Source organism: Orcinus orca, chromosome 9 (assembly GCF_937001465.1).
Source record: "Orcinus orca chromosome 9, mOrcOrc1.1, whole genome shotgun sequence".
Taxonomy (NCBI): Eukaryota; Metazoa; Chordata; class Mammalia; order Artiodactyla; family Delphinidae; genus Orcinus; species Orcinus orca.
In genome coordinates, this window is record NC_064567.1 from 31,873,087 (window position 1) to 31,899,423 (window position 26,337).

Sequence of the window (26,337 nt, forward strand, 5' to 3'; positions counted from 1 at the left end):
TGTAGTATAAATTAAATAAGTGGGAGGAATGACTCCTTATCCTTAAGTGTATAGTGTTGCTTTGTTTTGGCTCAGAAGGGTGGGAAAAAGAAATATATATATACACAATATGTATATACATACATATACAGTGTATAGTTTTATTAAAATGTGGCCCAAATGTTTATAAGCAATGAAGTGTCTGTGATCTTGCCTTTTGGCAATGTTTGCAAAACTTTATTATACATTGAATTTGTACAATAAAAATTCATCAATATGAACAAATCATGATCCTAAGGTTGGATTACAGAATGTCTAAAAATAAATGCTGCTTTGCTTTTAGGAACATCTAGGAAGAAAAACAAGGTGAATTTTATGAGTCAAAAATGTTTAAGCTTGATAACAACTTGAGAATAACTTTAAAATTTTGATGTACGTGTCATTTATTTGTAGGTAAATTGACTGCATGTAACGTGTTCAGATTTTTGTTTCTGTAAAGTCATTTAATGTTTCATGACCTTTTACACTACGTTTTAATACACACTTTCTCAGAAATAGCATTAAAAAATGATTTTCAGATCTGGCCAAATTATCACAAATTTCAAATGGTTAGGCTCAGAAATAGTACAATTGTGTTGCACTAATGTCCATACTAGTTATTTTTCGTTTCTCCCTTGAATTCGGCACTCCACGCCCAATGCCCACTGTCCTCTTCAGTTTAGTCCAGGCTCTCACCACATCACAGCTAGAGAGTTTCTGAGCCCATCTCCCTGCTTCCCATCCTGCCTGCTGAAGTCCTCTGTCCACACACAGCCAGCCGCAGCATACCCTTCGGCTGCTCTTTTCCTACCCTCCTTCCAGCTCAAGAAAACTCAACCCACTCCTCGACCATTTTAGTACTAGTGAAGTCTTTCCCTCTTTCTCCTAATGCTCCCTAACAGGTGGCCTCCTCTGCCCATTTTGCCCCCACAGCTCTTTCTAGTTCCACCTCTGTAGCTGTTTACAATATCCATGTCTAGGATCCCAGAATATCCTCTCCACAGCTCCCTGCCCCCAACCCTTCTAAAACCTACACATTTTATGACCCTTTAAGGCCCACCTCCATCATCATCTTCTTTGTGAAACTGTCAATACTCATTTGTCAATACAAAGATGAAAGAGACATGCTCCTCTACCCTTAAGGAACTCTAAAAAATAGTAACAACCAGCATAACACAGTGTGTTGTAATTGCTACATGCCAGGGAGTATTTTAAGTACTTCGAGTTATTTATTCCTTTACTCATTTAATCCTCATAAAACCCCAATGAAGTAGTTACTACCATTATACACATTTTACAGACAAGGAAATTGAGGCTTGGAGAAATTAAATAAATTGCATAAGTTTATATGGCAAGAAAACCCAGACACTGGTAGAACCACAGCCTCTTGTAAAAGAGAGCAAGCATTTAGTGACTCAGCAGAAAAATATACATCTTGAATTCCTACCATGTAACCTACTGTATGTGCTATATAAGACACAGAAAAATCAGTAAGGGAAAAAAAAATCTATGTTTAATTTAGCATTGCTACTCTATTCTTCTTGCTAGATTTCTTTGATTGTTGATGATTTTGTCTTTACGTCTTGCTTCCTTAACTAGTATATCTACAAAGTGTTTATAATACTGAGTGGAAATTAAATAAATACACAGATAATTCCAATATAAGACATAGAGAAGTACCAGGAGAGATTTGTAAACAAAGTTCTAGATCCCATCTGGGACTGGGATGTGGGAGTGGAGAGCTGGGGTTAGAGACAGGGTTAACAGGGAAAGGGAGTCAGAAGAGGCCATCTGGCAGAGTTTAACATCTGAGGTGCCAAAGTGACTCCAGTGAACGAAGATCATCTCAGACAGAGGAAGTGCGTGGACAGAGGAAATGACCGAGAAAAGTGAGGTATATCTCACGGCACAGTAAGTCCAGCTTGACTGAAACTTAAAGGTGCCCAGGTATGAGGAGTGGTGGATCTGACTGGACAGGTTGGGTTGGGACCAGATTATCAGGGACCTAAACCACAAATGGAAGAATCTGGATGTTATTCAGTGAAGAAAGGGGTGTCTTAGAAGGTTTTTGACTTGGCAAATCACAGAGCTGGAATGCTACTGTAAAAAGTTTAATCTGTGTGCAACATGTAATAGAGAATTCCAAAGAATAAGGTGAGAAAAGCACAGCAGTGGGGGTAAAAGAAGGAAGGCTACAGTTCTGTGGTGGAAGTAGCAATGACGGAGCTTGGAGCTGGATTCTTGCTCATCATTACCCACGGCACTCCATCACTATACTTAATTACCTATGCTTAATTTATCATTTTGGCTTCTTCCTCTGATCGCTGACTTAAGGCGATGAGCTCCCACTGAAAGCTCATGGGTGGGATTGGGACCTCAGTATCTTTTACATAAGTATGGAACCTATGGTACTTATTATCATTTAAAGCATATGGAAGTAGTTTAATAACTAATTATTAAATTGTTAATCATTGTGAAATTGAATGTGAACTGCTGCACTCACAGTTCCATTGTTCAGCTCTACAGATACATGACTTGGCCCTATCTGACATCCCTGACAGCAAAAGATGCTCCAGCTCTGGGGGAAGTCGTATGCAGGTATGGATTATTTTCAGATCATAAAGTCTTATTGCAGGAATAGGCCTAGTCATTCCCCAATTATAGTTTGCAGCCCTTCAAATTTGTAATTGAGGCTTTAAAATAAATTTAAACTTATTTTTCTGTTTTTCATGAATTAAGTGATTAACAAGATTCAAGGCGAATGAACAGTTTTAAGTCTTGGTGTTCAATTGCCTAAGCCAATGGGACTCTGACTATAGGCCTCACTGTCTTGTCCACGCTCTCAGAGCTGAGAGGTAGAGTAGAACAAATTAAAGAAGGCTCCACCTTGAAATGTACACAATGTCCTGTTTTCCACGCTGGTACCTTCTCTAAGATTGCTTTCTAGCTGCAGGAGGGAAGAACACACAAATACACACACACACACACACACGCACACGCACACACACACACACACACACACACACACACAAACTGCAAGAATCTGCCGAAACTAATGACATCTTGTGATTCCACAGCTGATGTCTCGGGATCACTATGAGGGAGAGGGAAGTTTCTTGTTCAAAGTTCCTGTTTCATGTGTCTGAAAACAAGTGATTAATTGACCTAGAGATCTCTGCTATCTCAATGTCAGAGGTCTTGGGGAAACTCTTGCAAGGTCAGAAAGATGGAAGGGAAAACAAAAGATGGAAAAGCAAACAAAAATAGTTCCTGGATTTTTAATTTCTTCTTTCTGCTTTTTAAAGATCAAACTCCAGAAAAGGAAAAAAATTACTTAATTTGAACTTTCAAAGGAAAGTTGGGAAAATAAAAGCAACTCTTGGTTTGGATGTTAAAAAGGTCTGAGGAGTTTACCCTCTTTCTCTCTTTCTTGGGCATTCACTTAACGTTCTCAAGATGTCACTGTACAAGAAATAGTACCTTCTGTCTACAGACATCCTTGTGATACCGGAAGACAGTCCCAGAAACCAGGGTCATAAACATGTACAATGAGAAGCATTTTTATTAGCACGATTACACAGTTTTAAAGGCGTAGCTCAAAGTATTTCTTGTTTAGTTTATAAAAAACTTGATGCCATGGAAGAGGGAAAAGGCAAGTTTGGAAGATTCATGTTGGCAGAGAGGCAAGATAAAGAATTTTCATAATTCTAGCTCACTTGGTTTTCCTCTACGTTTTGCATATTTGGGTTCCTAAATAGAACATACAATAAAACAAAAATCTTTTCATCACATGGCAGGTAACTAAAGGATTCTCAATGAAACTGAAATTATTTCTTAGAGCTTTGCTTATTCTAATGGGTGTATTTGTATAAACAAGAACAACAAAAAAGAACAAAAGTTTCACTACTGTAGTTTAAAATGGGATCAGAAAACAGAGTCAACTGAACGGCAGTGCATCTCGGAAAACCAAATTCTATGCCATGCTCTTCAACATTGTTATCTTGCCTAATGCTGTCACCTTGGGATACTTGTATTCCCAGTGTTTCTTTATCTTCAGACCCTCTGACAATCCCTTTTTTCTTTCTGAAGAAACAATACTGTTTTTCAAAAGTTCAACCAAAGCTGAACTTTTGAAAAAGCTTTTGATGAAGCTTCTGGCAACATGACAAAGTTTAGACAAATGAATTAAAAGCATCAGTCTAGCAGTTACAATATTTAGTGCCTCACTAGATGAAAGGAGCAAATGTTCCACAGAGGTAATCTATCAAGACATACAAGCTGTTTTCTCAGGCTAGATTTGTAGCCTGTAGCATCTACCTGGAGATGCTCCTGGCATTTTAATTTTGTGTTAAAAGTAGAGAATTGTTAGGACCATGGTAGTAGAAACGATTCAGTGCCCATTAGTATAAGGGGAACAAAGATATTAAACCAGCAACTATATCCATAGAGATGAGAACAAACACCAGTAGATATACAGCCCATGCCTTTCAGATTTGGTCCCAGTAAAGACATTCCTTGGTTTCCATTAAGATCATTTAAAAATGGAACTGTTGCTATTTCTCTCATAATTAAAAAGTCCTCTTGCACAATAACACAGATAGAATGATACTAAGCCAGTGAGGCTGAAGATCCTTTGTGACCCAAATCAAAGAGTGACATTAAAAAAAAAAAAAGCTACAGATTACTCTGACATGGTTCATTCTTTTCAAAGAACAAAAAACCAATCATTACACTTTTTATTTTCAATTCCACTACTTCAGGCTTCCAAGTGTTTGTTATTTCAGCAGCATCTTTTATATCTTGCAAAGCATTTCTCAACCTGCTGTGATTGCTAACTTGGAGCTCAGACCACTGAAGCAGAAACAAAACGTTGATAAAAACAAAAGCCCCATGCTCCTGCAGTGGTTTACGTCTTCCGGAAAAAGCTATCAAAACTATTAATAGTTCGATAACTGTATGTCAGAGAATTCCAAACTTCTAGAGGTAGTTTCTCTCCTATGAAAAGGCTGCATTGCAGAAAAAAAAAGACAGCGATACATAGGGAATATATTTTGCAGGGAAATGTGAATTTCTTGAGTGCAAGTGTCAAATAAAGGGAACACTGTACTTAGTCATTTTTTTTACTAGCTAAGTCTTTCTGGCTTACCTGTGGTAGGACTCCAAAGGCTTTCCTCCACTGTTGCAAAGTTACTGAATCCCAAGACACACCATCTATCTGGATTTCTCCTTTGGTGTTCAGCAGTCTCAAAAAAGCCAGTAACAAAGTGCTCTTCCCTGATCCAGTTCTTCCCAAGAGGCCCACCTAGAATATCAGTGATGGAATTACTCCTGTGACAGATAGATACAATACCATAAATGTAATCTGATATTATACGTTAATAAAAAACCCCACTGGAACCGTTTTCTTGTTGCTGTTGTTGTTTTTTAAATCATCACCAGGGGAAGTTTCACTTATTCATTCAAACCTTTTTGCACACTTCAAATTCTGACCAAAATTGATCTGGAACAGAGCAACCCTGGAAGACAATATAGAAACTGGCCATAACAGATTGGACCCCTGATGCTGGGTTCAGTTATTACTGACCTTTACTAACGGCAAAAAGGTTGAAAATGCCCATTTTGCATGGAAGAAAACAAAGATACAGTGTCTTAATGCACTAATTTTTTTTAACATCTTTATTGGGGTATAATTGCTTTACAATGGTGTGTTAGTTTCTGCTTTATAACAAAGTGAATCAGTTATACATATACATATGTTCCCACATCTCTTCCCTCTTGCGTCTCCCTCCCTCCCACTCTCCTTATCCCACCCCTCCAGGCTGTCACAAAGCACCGAGCTGATCTCCCTGTTAATGCACTAATTTTTGAGAATGGGCTCAAGCCAGAAGCGGAGACCTGTAGCTTGATCTAGTTCCAAACATGAATATGAGTTTGAAAATTAATAAATCTGCAACGGTTCTAATATTTAGATACTGCCATAATAAAATAAGCGAGCATCAAGTTTAGGCCTAAAATAAAGAATAAGTTCACATTCTCACAGAAGGCAGGTTGGGCCTTACCACTCCTCAGTGGATAAGCACATGGACAGTTGTCAAATCAACTTTTTATATCCATTCTGATTGGCAAGAAGAGAATTTTAGGAAGCAAAAGGGATATTAAGGAAAAGAAAAAACTAGTCTTGCTCCTTAAAGACTGTAAGAACACAGCACGGAAGTGAGAAGGCTGTGCACTGCAAGGAGAGAAGAGGTGCCTCATGTGCCCCACAGGGAGCTGACTCTGTGTTCTGATGCCAGCCCAGACCCAGCTCTCAGAGGAAGATGCTGTGAGTGGGACAGAATATTTCTGCAGTCATTAACTAAACCCTGAATAAAGTGCTCGACATTTAGTGGCACTGAATGTTTCTTTCTTTCCCCTTACATTATTGCTATTTCTTTTTTATCATTTGGCCTTTTTACAAGAGAGCTGAACAAATGGTCTTGTAAATCGTGCTTTTTACACTATTTGTGGTAAAGGACAGTTTTGCTTTGTGTTTTCGTTTCCAATCCACCATCAGTACTTTAAAAAGTAGAAAATAAAAATGAATTTCTAAATGCTTACTCTCAATTTCTATACTTATTACAGACTAGTAACAGTTTCTAAACCAGAACTAGTTACAGACCACAATAAATGCTTGAGAGTGTACAGAAACCCACAATAATAACTTATTGAATACTGATTAGGAACCTGGTAGTAAACTAGGCCTTTAGGTAAGCTGATTAAACAAAAGTGACACAATTGTCTTTCTGTCTATCATAAGAGCCCTATAATGGGAGTTTCACATGTTTGTTTTCTGAGACAACTGAGAAAATCAGATAAACAACAGGTTATACATAACACCCTGTTGAGGTTCTTCATACTACTAATCACAATTGGTAATTATTTTATTTATTCTTTCCTTGATTATTGCTTGTATTCACCCAAAGAATATAAGTTCAAAAAGGGCAGGGTAATCTATCTTGTTTTCCACTGAATTCTCAGAACCTGGCATAGTGGTTGGCTCACATAAATACTCAATAAAAACTTATTTGGATTGACTGAGAGACAGTCAGATGGAAGGATGAATGGATGGATGGACAGACAGACAGATAGGTGGGTGAGCAGGTGGGTAGATAGAGGGAAGGAAGGAAGGAAGGAGGGGAGGAAGGGAGGGAGGGTAGATGAATGAATAAACTTCTTTAGTAGATCTAATAAATAAATGGATATAGTCAATTTTGGTCAATTACCAGATCAACTCTTAATTTAAAAATCTTGTGGAATTTCATATGCACACTTCTATTTCTGAATCAGCCCATGTTGTACAAGCACATTCACCATACATCATGATTTTCCAAACACAACAGTAAGGCTTTGTATAAGCAATCTGAGTATGCCCTGTGTAGATGAGGCATGAGGAAAGAGAAGCAAAGGCAAGTTCAAGAGCAGGAAGTGATCTGCTCTAAAGTCATATCAAGCACTTTTGATGAAAAGTTCCTTGAGTTTCAGACTCTTAAATCATTAGCCAGGATTCTAATGATTAGGATAAATGACTACATTCCTTTTCCTTAAGAAGCAAATATTGAATGTTTAGAGAACACAGGTTTTATGTTGGGATAAAACCGGATTCAGAGGCAATTTGTAAATCTTTAGCTTTAAAGTTTTTAGCTATCGCTCTGGTTTCCTTATATTGTTGAACTGCTGGCATTGCATTATGCCACACACGGTTTTCAACAGCGCGGAATCTAATTGGTTCATACATAACAAAGTCTTCTGTTGTTTATATAATTGGCACATAATAATTCTTTTCCAGGATTTGTTTTTCCAGGCTTCTCAGTGATCTGTTGAATAAGGCCAGAGTACTTCCCGCAAATAAGCTTTTAAGATAGATCTTAATTCCAAGTCAATGTTTTCTAGTAACTTCAGTGTACCTCCTCTTTGAGAACTTTGGATCAAGATAAATCAAAATGTTATGTGGAAAGTTAAACAGTGTTGAGTTTGGTGCTAGCTGTAATTGCATTGTACCATGACTAGAACAGTCTCAGTACATTCTTTTCAGAGTGTCTTATTCACCATTTTAATACTGCAACAGATTGAAACCTGTTGTAATTATTTTTCATCTCCTTTAGTCTCCAGAAATCAAGATGCCAAATCAAATGAAATTTGGATCCCCAGAGTTATAATAATTGTAACTTTTATATGTCGATTATTAATCTGTTTATTATTAATAAAACATAATTCCTAACATAATAAGTTCTTGAGACTATGCTCCTTATAAAACCAGTATAAGACAGAAGTCCATATGCGTTTAACAAATCAAATAGATACTAAGCACTTATGCTGCTATGATCTGGGCCCTTGATATTGTTTGAATTGTTTGTGGCATCTTAGTATTTTAAAGAGACTACAAATGGAGAGAGCAGATAAGCTCACCCAAAAGAACCGACCTTGAAGTCTGATTCAATATCTATTTAATCAGAGAACTATCCAGTACTGTAATATATACAATATATCATCTGAGGCATTTTGTTAATTCTAGGTTTATCATGAAAGACCTAGCTCCAGATTAAAATCACAGCCTGTATTTTGAGAGGAAAGAGAAAAGGAAAAAAAGGAAGAGATATTCTAGTTAGGGGAAGGTGATGTTAAAAATTTAGGCAAAAATCAAAAGCTTTTAAGAAAAAACTATTTGAGACTGAAAAGAAAAATAAGTTTTTTTTAAGTTACTGTTTTTAAGTTAAAGTTATGAAATACTTTCTACATTTCTCATGCGTTGAAAATAAAATTTAAATCACAGGTTCTGTGAAGCAAAGGCCTAAATTAAGAGCCAAGAAAGTAATAGGACATCTCTTCACTAAAGTAATTTCTATGAACAAAGTGTTTTAATATGAATATTGAATCATTTTTATGCATAAAATATTGACTTTTTCCTCTTTTCACCATGCTATAGGCTGAATATTTGTGTCTCTCCTAAATTCATATGTTGAAATCCTAACCCCCAATGTGACAGTATTAGGAGGTAGGGCCAATGGGAGGTGATTTGGTCACGAGGGTGGAGCCTTCATGAATGGGATTAGTGCACTTATAAAAGAGGCCCCAGAGAAATCCCTTGTCCCTTCCACCATGTGAGGTTACAGTGAGAAGACAGACACCTATGATGAAGTGGGCTCTCATCAGACACTGAACCTGTGGGGCCATGATCTTGGACTTCCCAGACTCCAGAATTGTGAGAAATAAATTTCTGTTGTTTATAAGTCATGAAGCCTATGATATTTTGTTATAGCAGCCTGAATGGACTCAGACACACCATAGAACCAAGGACACTGAAATTCATTAAAAATTAAACAAGAAATGCCCATTTAGGTCCTTTTCAAATGTTTTCTCTCTCTCTTTTAAGAAGATGAATTAGACCACAGTTAAGATTGCAGGACTTTTGGATAATAGAAATAATATACAGATGGTCCCTGACTTAAGATGGTTTGACTTACAATTTTCTGACTTTACAATGATGCAAAAGCAATATGCATTCAGTAGAAACTGTACTTTGAATTCTGAATTTTGATCTTTTCCTGGGCTAGTGATATGTGGTATGATACTCTCTCATGATGCTGGATAGCAGCAGTGAGCTGCAGCTCCCAGTCAGCCATGTGATTATGAGGGTAAACAACTGATACACTCACAACCTTTCCATAACCATACAACCATTCTGTTTTCACTCAGTTTAATATTAAATAAAGTACATGAGATATTTGACACTTTATTATAAAATAGGCTTTGTGTAAGATAACTTTGCCCAACTGTAGGCTAACGTAAGTGTTCTGAGCTTGTTTAAGGTAGGCCAGGCTAAGCTATGATGTTCAGTAGATTAAGTGTATTAAATGCATTTTTGACTTAATATTTTCAACTTCTGATGGGTTTAATAGGACATAACCCCATCATAAGTCAAGGAAGATCCATACTAAACTTGAGCCAACTTCTTAATCACTATGCAAGAAGTTTTTGGGGGGGCATCTTGTTACAGTTTGTAAGATGTTGTTAAAGGTTCTAAGGGCAAAGCAGTAGAAATTACATTCTTAAGAGAGTTGCTCAGAATAACATTTTAAGAATCAATTCCTACTGTAATCAATCATATGACCTAGAAGTAGGTATAATCCATTCATTCATTCATGCATTTAACATATAGTAAGCTAGGCAATGTGCCAGGCAAAGGGACAAAAAAAATTGAAAAACAAGACTTCTAGTTTCTGGTCCAGCATATAAGGAATTTGGGTGTCATCACTCTATATTAACAACAAGTGAAAAGCTAAGCAAACTGAAAATCAAAACTCTTCTTAGATCCTTCAGAAAATGAAGTCACAGGGCAAATCACTGCCACCACAAGTGGAGAGACAGACAGAATCACAACTTACTGGAACAGAAACCCATGATCAGAAACCTCCATAGCAACTCGAGCGAGGGTAGGGAAATCTAAACTGTAACCAACAAATTGCTGGAGGCTCAGTGTGGTCAAGTCTGAGAGTAAAAACCTCCCAGGGAGGTCATTCATAGAGAGGTCCCCACACTTTTGTAAGTATTACCTCCAGAAGCTCAATCACAGAGGTCCCCACACTTTTGTAAGTATTACCTCCAGAAGCTCAAAGTACACAGAAATACCCTCTGGTGCATCCAGCAGGAAGATGTGGGAAACCACAATTTCATAATATTACAGAACATTCTGTTTTTCTTAACAAGGCCTCCTTCAAGAGAAACTATTTTACCAGAACCTAACCTACTGGGTTTTTTATTAGAACCTAACTGACTGAAGAAAGGAGAATACTCAACTCCAGCCCACATAAGTGTACTGTTGCACCTAAGGGGGAGAAAAATCTGAGAAGCACTTGTGAAGTTCACTGCTCAAGGGCACAGTCTCAATAAAAGACTGAGACTTAATTATAGGACAACAGAACACTTCCCTTTCCCCCAGACCTTACACCACTAAAGGCCTAATTATCAGTTTCTTTTATCCAGTATGTCATGCCCACCTTTCAACAAAAAAATCACAAGGTAGGGAATTCCCTGGAGGTCCAGTGGTTAAGACTTCGCCTTCCAATGCAGGGGGTACAAGTTCGATCCCTGGTGAAGGAGTTAAGATCCCATATGCTTCGTGGCCAAAAAACCAAAACAAAAAAACAGAAGCAATATTGTAACAAATTCAATAAAGACTTTAAAAATGGTCCACGTCAAAAAAAAAAAAACTTAAAAAAAAAATTACAATGTACACTAAAAGGCAAAAAACACAGTATGAAGAGATTGAGCAAGCATCAGAACCAGAGTCAGATATGCCAGAAATGTTGGGATTATCAGTCTAGGAATTCAAAACAACTATGAATAATATGCTAAGAGCTCTACTGGAAAAAGTAGAAAACATGCAAGAACAGATAGTGTAAGCAGAGAGAATGAAATTTTAATAAAATTAAAAAAGAAATGCAAGAGATAAACAACAACAACAACACTTTAACAGGAATGAAGAATGGCTATGATGGGCACAGCAGACTGAACATGGCTAAGGAAAAAAAAACCTGTGAGCTTGAGGCTATGACAACAGAAACCTCCAAACCAAAAAGCAAAGAGAAAAAGACTAAAAAACAGAATATCCAAGAACTGTGGGACAATTACAAAAGGTATAACATACCGCCAATGGAAATACCAGAAGGAGAAGAAACAGAGAAAGAAACAAAAATATTTGAAACAATAATGACTCAGAACTTCCCCAAATTAATGTCAAAAACTAAACCACAGGTCCAGGAAGTTCAGAACACCAAGCAGGATAAATGCCAAAAAACTACATGTAGGCATATTATATTCAAACTACAGAAAATCAGAGATAAAGAAAAAATCTTGAAAGAAGCCAGAGGGAAAAAAACCACCTTACTTATAGAGGAACAAAGAAAAGAACTAAATTCAACTATTCTTCAGAAAACATGCAAACAAAAAAAGAATGGAGTGAAATATTTAAAGTGTTGAGAGAAAAGAACCACCAAGCTAGAATTCTGTACCTTGTGAAATTATCCTTCAAAAGATAATGGAGAAATAAAGAGTTTCTCAAACAAAAATCAAGGGAATTTGATGCCAGTAGATCAGCTTTGCAATAAGTGTTTTAAAAAGTTCTTTAGGAAAATTAATTAAGCCAGAAATTCTGATCTACGTAAAGAAAGGAAGAGCATCAGAGAATGAATAAGTGAAGGTAAAATAAGAAATATTATTTTTCTTATTCTTAATTGATCTGACAGGTAGTAGTGTGTTCAAAATAATAATAGCAACAATGTATTCAATTATGTATATTTATATATATGCTTCTGTATAAGTGAAATGAATGGCAGCAACAATACAAGGGACAAAGAGGGAGGAAGTGGGAATACAGTTGACCCTTGAACAACACAGGTTTGAACTGTGCAAGTCCACTTACACGCAGATTATTTTCAATAGTAAACACTACAGTGCTATAATATCTAGAGTTGGTTGAATTAGATGATGCAGAACTGCGGATAAAGAGGGACCATGTGTACAGAGCAATCCCAGATAAACAGAGAAGATATTTTCAACTGTGCAGAGGGTGGGCACCCCCTACCTCTACTCTGTTCAGTGGTCAACTGTATTTTGTTATAATAACATACTTCCAAGACCTGTGAGGCACTATAGTGTTGTTTAAAGGTAACCTGGATTAGTTGAAAACATTTATTGCAAATTTTAGGGCAACTACAAAAAATTTTAATCTCTCTCACCTATTTCTCTCATCCTCCCAGTGCCCACCCCTCTGGCAACCACTTGTTCTCTGTATCTATGGCTCTCTGTTTTGTTATATTTGTTCATTTTTTTGTTTTTAGAGTTCATGTATAAGTGAAGCCAGATGGTATTTGTCTTTCCCTAATTTCACTTTAAAGAAATAAACCCACTTTAAATGTAAAGGCATATATAAATAGATTAAAAGTACAGAAAAAGATATACCATGTTAATACTAATTAAAGAAAGTTGTAGTAACTAATTTTACACAGAGCAGACATCAGAGCAAGAGAAATTATCAGATAAGGGGTACCATATAATGATAAAGGGGCCAATACTCCAGAAAGACATAATAATTTTTAATGTGTATATGCCTAACAGTGTGTCAAAATAACATGAGGCAAAAACTGACAGAATTGCAAAGAGAAATAGATGAATCCACTATTAAGTTGGAGACTTCAATATTCCTCTATCAAAAATGGACAGACACAGAAGTTAGAAAATCAGTAAGGATATAGTTGAACTCTACACAATCATCAGTCAATTGGATATAATTAACACCTATAGACTACTTTATCCAACAACAGCAAAATAACATTATTCTCAAGCTCACAGGGAACATTCACCAAGATAAATCACATTATGGGTCATAAAACACAATTTAACGAATTCAAGAGAATGCAACTCATACAATGTATGCTCTCAGACCATGATGGAATTAAACCAGAAATCAATAACAGAAAGACAGCTGGAAAATCCCCAAATACTTGGACATTAAAAAACACATAGGTTAAAAAAGAAATCTCAAGGGAAAAAAGATTTCGAATAAATGAAAATAAAAAAGAAATTTATCAGATTTTGTGGTATGCAGCAAAAGCAGTACAGAGGGAAATTTATAATATTAAATGCTATAGAAAATAAGAAATATCTAATATAGAAATATCTAATATATCTCATACAAAAAATATATATTTGTAGTATAATATAAATATCTTGTATAGAAAAGAATATGTAATACAAAAAAGAAGAAATATCTAAAATCAATAATCTAAGCTTCCATCTCAGGAAACCAGAAAAAGAAGAGTAAATTAAATCCAAATTAGGCAGAAGAAAAATAAATAAATAACAATTACAGTAGAATCAACCAATTGAAAATAGGAAATTGGTAGGGAAAATCAATGAAACTAAAAACTGGTTCTCTGAAAAGATCATTAAATTTTATAAGTTTCTAGCCAGGCTAACTAAGAAAATAAGGAGATGACACAAATTACTAACATCAAAAATGAAAGAATATTTACCTTATTTAGCATAAGGAATGTGGTTAATATTGTAATAACTTTGTATGGGGATGAATGGTTACTAGACTTATTGTGGTGACCATTTCATAATGTATGCAGATGTCAAATCACTATGTAGTACACCTGAACCTTACATAATATTGTATGTCAACTATATTTCAATTAAAAATTTTTTTAAAGAAATGAAAGAGGGAAAGTCACTACATCTCTTAATACATATTATTAATAGTGAAGAAATACTATGAACAACTCTATGCCCACTAGTTTGATAACTTAGATGAAATGAACAAATTCCTTAAAAGATACAATCTGCCAAAACACATAAGAAGAAATAGAGAATCTGAATAGGCATATACTTTTTAAAGAAATTGAATTGATAATTAATAACCTTCCAAATTGGAAAGCACCAATCCCAGATAGATTCACTGGTGAATTCTACAAATCACCTAAAGTAGAATTTCTACCAATTTTCTACAATCTCATTCAGAAGACAGAAGCAAAAGGAATACATCCTAAATCATTCTATGAAACCAGCAGTGCCATAATACCAAAACTAGACATTACAGATCAATATTTCTCATGAATATAGATGCAAAATGCTTTAAAAAATTAACAAATGAAATCCAACAATGTATAAATGTAAATGTAAATCCCATGACCAAGTGGGATTTATCCCAGATATGCAGGGTTGGTTCAACATTTGAAAATCAATTAATACAATCCATCATATCAATGGGCAAGAAAAATAATACGGCCATATCAACAGATGCAGAAAAAACCTTTGACAAAATCCACCATCAATGCCTGATAAAAACTCTTAGCAAAGTAGGAATAGAGGGAAAGGTCATCAACTTGATAAAGAACCTCTGCAAAAACCCTACAGCTATTATTACTGAATGATGAAAAATGTGAAGCTTTCCCACTAAGATCAACATCAAGGCAAGAATGCCCCCTCTTACAACTGCTTTCAGCATCCTAATCTTAGCTAATGCAAGACAAGAAAAGGAAATAAAAGGCATACAGATTGAGAAGAACAAAATAAAACTGTTTTTGTTCGCAGATGACGTTATCATCTATGTAGAGAGTACAAAAGGATAAATACTAAAACTCCTGGAACTAATAAGTGACTACAGGAAGATTGCAGGATACAAGGTTAATATACATAAGTCAACTGCTTTCCTACATACCAGCAATGAACAAGTGGAATTTTAAATTAAAAACAAAATACAATTTACATTAGCACTCCCCAAAATGAAATACTTAGGTATAAATCTAAGAAAATATACACAAGATCAGGATGAGAAAAACTTCAAAAAGTGATGAAGTAAATCAAAGAAAAATTAAACAAGTGGAGAGATATTCCATGTTCATGGATAGGAAGACTCAATATTGTCAAGATGTTGGTTCTTCTCAACTTGATCTATAGATTCAGTGCAATCCCAGTCAAAATCCCAGCAAGTTATTTTGTGTATATGGCAAACTGATTCTAAAGTTTACATGGAGATGCAAAAGAACAGTCAACACATTATTGAAGGATAAGAACAAAATCAGAGAACTGACACTACTCAACTTCGATGATTTTGGAAGTTGACTTAAAATATTAAGGCAGTCTAATAAGAACATCTTCAGTTTTCCAGCTTTTTGCTCAATGACTCTCTTTAACTCCACTTCTCTTTAACTCCACTTATCTCCTTTCCTCCTGTCTCAAGAAACAAAATAAAACAAACAAACAAAAAAAAAAACCCCAACTACTCCTACAGGACAAAGGCAAATCCCTCTATATACCCATCCTCTTACACAGATGTTCTTGCTTTCTCTCTCCCACCACCAACATTGGTGTTCTATACAACCCCTCAATTTAGGAATCACCCATTCCCTAAGCCTTTACAGTTGGAATTCTACCCTCACTCTTCTACATCACTCCTCTACACCTAAAGACTCTCTTAAATATGGGTTCTCACAAGTAGATGGGCATGTATCAGCACCACCTGGAAGGTGTGATAAAACACAGACCACTGTTCCCACCCCTTGGGCAGTAGGGCTCAGTGAGGCTCAAAAATATGCATTTCTTGCAAGTTTTCAAGTGACACAGATGATGCTGGTGCAGGAACCACACTTTGAGAACCACTGCTCTCAAAGACCATGTGGTAGCAAAATCAATTAGGATTTTCTGAGTTATCACCTCCCTTTATTGCTTTGGCTCTCAAGATCCATAATCTGCACCAACTTGCACCAGTCTTGGATCCAATTACATCCTTTATGCATCCTCCAGTCATCGAATGGCTGAACCAGTCATTGTTTTCCACACATGCTCCATGCCTCATGTTTTTCCCTCTGCCTACAGCACCTTTCTTCACCCACCTTAATCATTCAAATCACAGTTTAAGTCTTGAAGCCTCATTCTAAATGCCACTTCCTGTGGAAAACCTTCCCTGAATAGCCCAACTCCTAGCCAAATGATAATAACTGCTTCCTCTTCTGAACTACCTTAGCATTTTATCTATATATCTCTTATTCAAGGGTATAATTTTTTTGGGGGGGAAGGGAGCTCTTTTCAAGAATAAAGATTTCAAAGCTATAAACACAAAATTATGTACAGGGCCTTGAAAGGGGCTCAGGCAAGTGAAGTTCTTTGAAACCTCAGCCTTGTTAGCTTCAGAGTAATTCTGCTTTAGCTGTTACTGGATTTCACATTTCCCCTTTTAGAATGACATCTTCTGTGACAGATCTCTCTCTCCCTTTCTGTCTTCTGTCTTCTTTCTTCTGCTCCTTCTTTTTCTTCTTTTAAGAGAAGCAGGTAAAATAGGACTTTGAGGTCAGACAGATCTGAGTTTGAGATCACTCAGTGAACTCACTGAGTTCACTCACTTAACTGATTGTTAGTTTCTTCCACTATGCGCAAAAAGGGTAATAACATCTACCTTTGGAGTTAAAATAAGATCAAATGTGATAGCAAATAAAGGTCTTTAAACAGTGCTTAGGACATGATAAGCACTCTATAAACATCTATAGCCTTATGTGAGTGATTTTCAATTCCCCCAAAGCACCTAGGGAGTGTCTTGCAAAGACACATCACCTGCTTCCTGTATAAAGGTTCAGAGAAGATGGAATGCCTGAGCATATTGCTTCTTCCTCATTTTACAGCATCTCTGATTACTACTCTCGCATCAAGGAAACTACCTACAAAAACGAGGACTCTGAAACTCTGTCACTCTACTCGGACTTGTTTGTATTTAATTTAGTGGGCAAGTGAGCATTGGAAAAGCAAATGGATGGGAGAATGTCAGGAGTAGGGAAAGCAAATAATTTACCAAATCTATTCCTCCTGTGGATCAAGCTATCTGCTGCTGTTGTTATAACTTCACAGTGCTTTTGGCATCCATCCTGGTGACCCTCAGCTGCCTATGGCATTCACTGATGTATAAGCAAGAAAAAGTAATTAATTATGCTTTTCTCAATGGAAGGGAAGAATGAAGGCAAACCATTAATTTTACTTAGTTCCAAAGCATAACTTTAGACAACCTCATTCTAATATTAGGGGAAAATTCAGTCTAAAACCTAGTCTTTCCATTTATGCCCATTTATACTTTTCTCTCAGAAAAAAAAAATCTCATTCTTGATGAGCATAAATATAATAGAGAGCTAATTTTAGTAGTATGTGAATATATTTTTCCTAACTAGACTAAAAGGTAAGTCAAAATTTCCAGTGTGCAATTTCAAGCCATTTAGCATAAGATGTAGAAAATTTTTGCTCACTCTATACATTTTTCTTATCAGAACTTTGCCTAATATATCCAATTATCAAACATTCCTAAACCCATGGGCAAAAGCAAGTGAAAACAGTCTGTTTCTGTGTTGGTGACAGTGATGGTGGCCTAACGAAACTTACTGACCATTATCTCCCCAGTTAAAAAAAAAATCTCTGTTTGAGATTAAACCACAGAGAGATGAAGTTTTAAAATTCAGTTTTCAGTGAATTCGTTGGTGGCGCAGTGGTTAAGACTTCGCGCTCCCAATGCAGGGGGCCGGGTTAGATCCCTGGTCAGGGAACTAGATCCCAAATGCATGCCACAACTAAGGAGCCGGTGAGCTGCAACTAAGACCAGCGCAACCCAATAAATATTTTAAAAAATAAATAAAATAAAATTCAGTTTTCATAAGAAGTGGCCCTATTGTATTCTATCTCAATTTAAATGGAAAAGAAAGCAATCAAAACAATATAATACTCCTGCTAGATTTATAGAGTGGCCCAGAATAAGGAATCTGGAGAGAATGTAAAATCACATTTACAGAGCATAAAATGTAGAGAGAATGACCATCCCCTTCTCTAAGAATCAATTCCAGAATCCGTATATTTGAGTAACTTCTGTGAATTCAGCCCAGCGCTGGGATCCATAAAAAAACACTTTAAAATAGTACAAGGTTATTTTTGCTTATTAAATAATAAAAAATTATTGCTTCATAAATAATTATAACTTAGCACATTATTGGCAAAAAATTTAACAATCCATACCTTGATGAAAACTCCAACTAAACAAGAAAATTGGAAAAAGCTAAGAAAAAAAGTACCACTTGTTTGAAAGAGTGTCAATTACATAAAATTTAAGAAAACTTTAGATGGAGTCAGCAACAAAATATTTCCCTCACCTGAAATGGAAGATAGTTTCAAGATGCAAAATCTAAAACATGTTATAATTTTGGTTTATTTAACAGCTTCTTTAGTTGGTAAGGTAGCAATCAATTAGATATTCTGCAAGTAGAATCACATTTAAAATGGTCCCGGGGCTTCCCTGGTGGCGCAGTGGTTGAGAATCCGCCTGCCAATGCAGTTCGATTCCTGGTCCAGGAAGATCCCACATGCCACAGAGCAACTAAGCCTGTGCGCCACAACTACAGAGCCTGTGCTCTAGAGCCCGTGAGCCACAACTATTGAGCCTGCATACCGCAACCACTGAAGCCCACGCACCTAGATCCCGTGCTCTGCAACAAGAGAAGCCACTGCAATGAGAAGCCTGCGCACCGCAACGAAGAGTAGCCCCTGCTCACCACAACTAGAGAAAGCATGTGCACAGCAACAAAGACCCAACTCAGCCAAAAATAAATAAGTCAAATAAATTAATTTTTTTAAAAAAAAGATCCCATTATATGCCCAGGAGTGGGATTGCTGGATCATATGGTAGCTCCATTTTTAGTTTTTTAAGGAAACTCCATACTGTTCTCCATAGTGGCTGTATCAATTTACATTCCCACCAACAGTGCAAGAGGGTTCCCTTTTCTCCACACCCTCTCCAGCATTTATTATTTGTAGACTTTTTGATGATGGTCACTCTGACCAGTGTGAGGTGATATCTCACTGTAGTTCTGATTTGTATTTCTCTAATAATTAGTGATGTTGAGCATCCTTTCATGTGCCTCTTGGCCATGTGTATGTCTTCTTTGGAGAAATGTCTATTTAGATCTTCTACCCATTTTTTGATTGGGTTGTTTGTTTTTTGATATTGAGCTGCATGAGCTGTTTGTATAAGCAACCTAAATGTCCATTGACAGAGGAATGGATAAAGAAGATGTGGCATATATATATATATATAATATATATATAATGGAATATTACTCAGCCATAAAAAAGAACGAAATAATATCATTTCCAGCAACATGGATGGACCCAGAGATTGTCATACAGAGTGAAGTAAGTCAGAAAGAGAAAGACAAATATCATATAATATTGCTTATATGTGGAACCTAGAAAAATGGTACAGATGAACTTACTTGCAAAGCAGAAATAGAATTACAGATGTAGAAAACAAACTCATGTTTACCAAGGGGGAAAGAGGTGAGTGGGATGAATTGGGGGATTAGGACTGACATATATACACTACTATGTATAAAATAGATAACTAATGAGCACCTACTGTATAGCACAGGGAGCGCTACTCAGTGCTCTGTGGTGACCTAAATAGGAATGGAATCTAAAAAAGAGTGCATATATGTATATATATAACTGATTCACTCTGATGTACAGCAGAAACTAACATAACATCTTAAAGTAACTATACTCCAATAAAAATTAATACAAAAATAAAATAAAATGGTTCCATTATATAGACTCAGGACTTTGCAAAGTATATTTCACATGAAACAATGACTTCATATAATAACTTGAAAATATTTGTGTTCAATATTGGTCCTAGTCTACAATAACAGTGTTACAAATGGATTCTACTAACACATTGCTTTAGGCTACTGAAATTCACTTACTGAACACAGGTTTAACAAAGGAAGCAATGTTTAAATCTCACCCTCTGGCCAGGACTTATTGAGAAGGAAATGTTCTCTAATATGGCATTCCCACCGTCTATATACTTCACTGTGAGGTCTTTCACGGTCATTCGGCCCCCTGAGGGCCAGATGTCATCTTTCTTCACATGATGATTCTCGATAATCATAACTTTTGAGAGCTGGCCATCCTTGGATGGTTTCAGTGACTTGTTAGGTTTACCATCTTCTGCTGGCATATCAATAAACTTAAAGACTCGGCTCACAGATCGCATCTGAAATAAAAATAATTTTTAATTTTTCTTTAAGAGCTGCAGACAATGTCGTAATTAGTTTGGTGTTTGCTAAAAAATAACTTTTAAGATGGGATGCTAGCTAGTCGTCACTTGGTTATTTGTTAGGTTTTTCAATGAACTAACAGGAAATAACTGGATGTAATTAAAAGCTTAACCAAGAGAATTAACTAGGATTTCTATAAATGTGCTCTGTATAAAACTGCTTGTTTTTGTGATCAGTAAATTCTCAGTTATGCAAGTCACACATAAATAGCCAAACTCTACTCAAGGGAATAGATGATGTCAAGGGGAAAACTTTTTTCTACCATGAGTAGTACTACACAATGTTTTACAACTGGTATATTATAATAAAATGTTTCACACCTCTAAACCACTACATAAGAGTCTTGCCTTACTCTCACAGTACATTAATAACTATCAACAGTTCTATGTCAGCTGGGTGGTAAGTGGACTCTTGAGGCTTAGTAAATTTTGAATAACCACAATAATCTTCAAACAAATTTAAGTCACTGGCATATATCTGTAGTTAAATATTACATTTTTAATCTGAATTACTTAAAGATCAATTTCCATTGCTGAGCAAAATGTGACTGTGTGTAAGAGCTGTATTTAAAATTCAACCATTTTTAAAATTATTTTTTAAAATGTATTTTATTGAAGTATAGTTGATTTACAATGTTGTGTTAGTTTCTGATATACAGCAAAGTGATTCAGTTATGCATATGTATATAAATTCTTTTTCATATTCTTTTCCCTTATGGTTTATCACAGGATATTGAATATAGTTCCCTTGCAACAGTAGGACCTTGTTGTTTATCCATTCTATATATAATGGCTTGCATCTGCTAACCTCAAACTCCCAATCCATCCCCCACCCCTGCACTGCCTACCCTCCTTGGCAACCACAAGTCCATTCTCTATGTCTGTGAGTCTGTTTCTGTTTTGTAAATAAGTTCATTTGTGTCATATTTTAGATTCTACATATAAGTGATATCATATAGTATTTGTCTTTCTCCTTCTGACTTACTTCACTTAGTATGATAATCTCTAGTTGCATCCATGTTGCTGCAAATGGCATTAAGAAATTCAACTATTTTTCAAAGGTGCTTAAATTCTTTAACAAGAACATATTTCTCTGAACAACTATAATTTATTGGAATTTGATTTTTAAAATAGCCTGGCATATAATAAGCATCCAATAAATATTTGAAAAAATTTAAGTGAATAAAGGGATAAATATGTGAATGATTAAATATATAAATAAATAAATGAATAAGAAGAAAGAGTTGGAGACTTTGAATTCACTCAATTTCTTTTTTTTTTTTTTTTTTTGCGGTACACGGGCCTCTCACTGTTGTGGCCTCTCCCATTGTGGAGCACAGGCTCTGGACACACAGGCTCAGCGGCCATGGCTCACAGGCCCAGCCGCTCCGCGGCATGTGGGATCTTCCCGGACCGAGGCACAAACCCGTGTCCCCTGCATCAGCAGGCGTACTCTCAACCACGGCGCCACCAGGGAAGCCCTCAATTTCTATTTTTAAAAGATATCATCCTTGATTCTATGGCTTAGTCCTTCACAGGTGTTAACAGCTTACTAGACAGAAATTTTTTTGTCTTAAAAGTAATTGTTGATTCTGGCTTTACCCAGTCGAGATTTTAACCTTCTCCTTTACAATGTTAATTTCTTATCATTGTATTTATAGTTAAGGTTTAGATTATTAGAAATGATTCTTTTTGCAAAAAAATGGTGGGAAGAAATGCCTTTGGGCATATGTCTCTATTATTTCTATTTTTCATTATCAAAAGGTGAAATGGGAAGAATTCTTCACCTTTAGTATGAATGACTGGTAGATGAATCTGAGAAGTTTAGACATTGATCCTTAACTGAACATTAAAAGTTCCACCTTAGCAAATCTAATAGCGTTGCCTGTTTTCACATGCACTGATCAAGTCTGCTGTTTATAAAGAGCTTTCTTCTGTCTAGTAATTGTGTGCTTCAATTTCCTTCGTCTTGAGACTATCTTTGAAGTATCTTCAATAATTATTCAAAATTCAAAAAGGGAATCCTTTTAAGCCAAACCCACTGTAAATGGAAGTGAAAAGTATCCAAAGCCCACATCCATCATAACTAACTCTAGAGGAAATGAAAGGCATATTATAACTAGTCCTCTGACATAGTATTTTAAATTCCAAATTATGGGTGATTTTCAGGGTTTGTTAAATCCTGATTCAGTTATTTTTTATTAATTTTGAATTAAAGTAAACTGTTGACATTTCTGCATGTCAATGCTGTGAAGAATTCTGAACTAGTCTTTGGTTAGGTGCTTTAGTATGTCAAGAAAGGTACTGTATAACAAAAATCTATCGTATTTTCATACTTCCAAGCAATCAAAAAGAACATTTAAATATTGCTATCTAAACTACTCAAAATTATATGTGGTGTTATTAGAAAATGACATTCAAAACTACTATTTTGGTAGCACTAAAATGTAGTGGATAAGCTTTCTGTGTAAGGATTTGTGTTTGAGTACAGCAAATTACATTCTCCATTAGCAAGGGTGAATCCAGAACTTCTTTGTTTGCTTGGTTTTTTTTTGTTTTTTTTTTTTGCGGTACGCAGGCCTCTCACTGTTGTGGCCTCTCCCGTAGCGGAGCACAGGCTCTGGACGCTCAGGCTCAGAGGCCATGGCTCACAGGCCCAGCCGCTCCGCGGCATGTGGGATCTTCCCAGACCGGGGCACGAACCTGCGTCCCCTGCATCGGCAGGCGGACTCTCAACCGCTGCACCACCAGGGAAGCCCTGTTTGCTTGTTTTTTGAATGCAGAACTTCTAATGTCAGCTATGATAGATGGAATGTACCTATCAAATTTAGAAAACAATTTTCAACTCGTCACCTTTCATATAGTCTAATTGCATAAAGTGACCCCAAGACAGGCTATTATAGTTACCCACAGCATGGTCAAATATCCCTGACCAAGAACTAGTTCACCTTAACAATGGGCACTCATCCACAGCACATGAACATTCACTCAACTCAATGGGTTAGAATATTTTCTGATGGGAAGAAAAGGTGGCTAGGGCAGACACCTGCATTATGGTCAGTTTATCAGCCACTGAAATGCCGCTACTGAATAGATGATGTGGCCAGATAATGTTATGAATTGCTAACTAATTCCTTGTACCTCGCAGGCTCTCCAATTTGCACATTCTACTTTCACTGCCTCTCAAAGGAGAAGCTACATCAGAACCAGAGCACAGAAAATCATTTCTAGTCTTGCAAGTTGCAAAAATTTGCCTTTGTAGTCAGAGATTGACAGTTTGAAAATTCTGAGCCACATGAATATTGCCTTTTAAGCTTCAAAAACCAAAACCTGAAGGACACGAAGCACAGTGTTTATGTAAAAAACAGTAGTCATGGATGAAATTCTGATGGATGAGAAATAGCCTCTCTCCTCACTGCACAATCCAACTCATGAATGGGCTGAGACACCAGTTCCTCTTAAAAGAAGCACTGCCTTGCAACTGAACTCTGGTTCTCTCCTCAAGTAGATTTGAGGGATTTTAGAACATAGGAAGCCTATGCCTCATTTCTAAGGTGGAGCCAGGAATGAGGAGGGCCTTAGAGAAGCTTCCAGTGCCCGGCATGGCACAGGAGCAATAGAGTGGACACGGATGCTTGGCATGTCTAGACATAGATAACTTGACATAGCTTCAGATTTTCTTGTATTTCCAGAATGGTGCTGAAGGGAAGCCAAAGAATCCCAATGCTTTGATCCCTCAGGGTCTTCCATTCCTCAGAGACATGGAAGCAGCTGAGAGAGAGAGAGAGAGCTCACCTAGGGAGAGCTCAGAATCAGGACCAGAAGGACAAAGACCCAATATACCTGGACTGTACACTTCTAGGTCAGAGATAGTCTCGGAGACAGCAAGCACAACAAGGGACAACCTAGGGCCAGACGCCCCCTCCTTCAGGGTCTTGGTATCCTGTAAACTCCACTCACAATTTATTATAGTTTCACTTCTAGGAAGATCTCTGTATTTGCTGAGGTTGTTTCTTCCACTCGGCGGAAGGCATGTCAAATAGAAAATAAATTTGACTATAGCACAAGTCATATTTCTCGTACACTTGATTTCACAGCCAAAGATTCACACCTGCAATCAGGGATGGATCCAGGTTTGGTGGAACCTGAAACTTCAGTAATTTAGGGGACTCTTCTTAAGAAAAAGAATATATATACAATGAAATCTTAGCCATAAAAAGGATGAAATATTGCCATTTGCAGCAACATTGATGGGTCTAGAGAATATCATACTAAGTGAAGCAAGTCAGACAGAGAAAGATAAATATTATATGATATCACTTATATGTGAAATCTAAAAAATAATACTAATGAATCTACCTACAAAACAGAAACAGACTCACAGATACAGAAAACAAACTTATGGTTACTAAGGGGGAATAAATTAGGAGTATGGGATTAACAGATGCACACTACTATAAATAAAATAGATAAGCAATAAGGATTTACTGTATAACAACAAGGATTTACAGGGAACAATATTCAAAAAGAGAGAAGAAAGAAAAAGAATTAAAATTCCGCATAAAAAATTAAGTATAGGGCCTTCAAAGGGTTCCATGCAAGTGGGAGAACGTGAAGCTTACATCTTATGGGCTTCAGTTAAATCCACTGTGGCTATTACAGTAAACTTATTCAAGCATTGTTTGTTGTATCTTCCCCATCTAGTGTTTACCATCATGCAGTCCCTTAATAAATCTTTGTTCATAATGAATTAATGCATTGTTCTACCTCATATGCAGAAAGCAGTTTCTGAGCAGGGAGAATGACAGTGCTGTGAGGACCTTAGCAGGAAATCCAGGCTGCAGTTGTAGCCTCGGCCTCTCAGCCTGAAAATATACACTGCTATCTGGATTAGAAGGAAGTTGTAACATACCAAACTATTTTTAGTCTCATATATTTGTCTTCATTGAGCTTTTTAAACTAACTTAATTCTGTCTCTAATTTGGAATGTCTAAACATTTTCAGGTGATATGTAAAAACTGCCACGCCATTGTCCAGCTATGTAGATGGAGCTGGATGGAAATTCAGAGTTGGCAATTTTCAGAGTTCTGTAGACGGAGTCAGGCAAACTCCTTAACCGTAAGCTGCTGCTTCTGTGCATAGAAACGTGTTTCCCGAAGAGGAATGAGGGGGAAGCTCTGTCTAGCCCACTGACAGCAAAGTCTCAACGTAGCCATTACCAGCTTAGGTGGGAGAATGTGTCTTAGATTTTAAGAAGTAAATGATGAAGCCAAAATGAGACTCAGGCACTGAAACATCAAACCTTTCCTCACATGAAGAGGAAAACTTGATATAATTTGCACAGATTTCTATAAAATTGGAGTTGAACTAAAATGAAGTGGGATTTTTGCTTGAGTAGCATCTGCTTAATTTTGGGCTTGATTATTTAAATTTACTATGCTCAAAAAATTCTCCTGAGTCAATCTTTAAAACTGAATCTCATTATCTTTATGATAGCATCTAAATCAGAGGTCCCCAACCCCCAGTCTGCGGACCTCTACAGGTCCGCAGCCCGTTAGGAACAGGGCCGCACAACAGCAGGTGAGCGGTTGGGCAGCGAGCAAAGCCTCATTTGCCGCTCCCCACCGCTCCCCATCGCT

General features: G+C 36.7%; 1 protein-coding gene across 9 annotated transcripts in view; it reads right to left on the bottom strand.

Annotated features, from left to right (window-relative positions):
* The window catches only part of CFTR (CF transmembrane conductance regulator), a 196,442-nt gene that overhangs the window by 19,969 nt on the left and 150,136 nt on the right, over positions 1-26,337 (bottom strand). For 4 of the 9 annotated variants that reach the window (XM_033428228.2, XM_004269850.3, XM_033428229.2 and 1 more), the window contains 2 exons: positions 20,384-20,635; positions 5,165-5,320 (listed from right to left, as the gene is read on the bottom strand). In XM_033428228.2, coding sequence (XP_033284119.1) covers positions 5,165-5,320; positions 20,384-20,635 — 408 coding nt within the window. Of the gene's footprint in view, positions 1-204; positions 329-5,164; positions 5,347-20,383; positions 20,636-26,337 lie in introns of those variants that run through there. The other 5 variants (XM_033428232.2, XM_033428231.2, XR_004483338.2 and 2 more) reach the window with 5 other exon arrangements.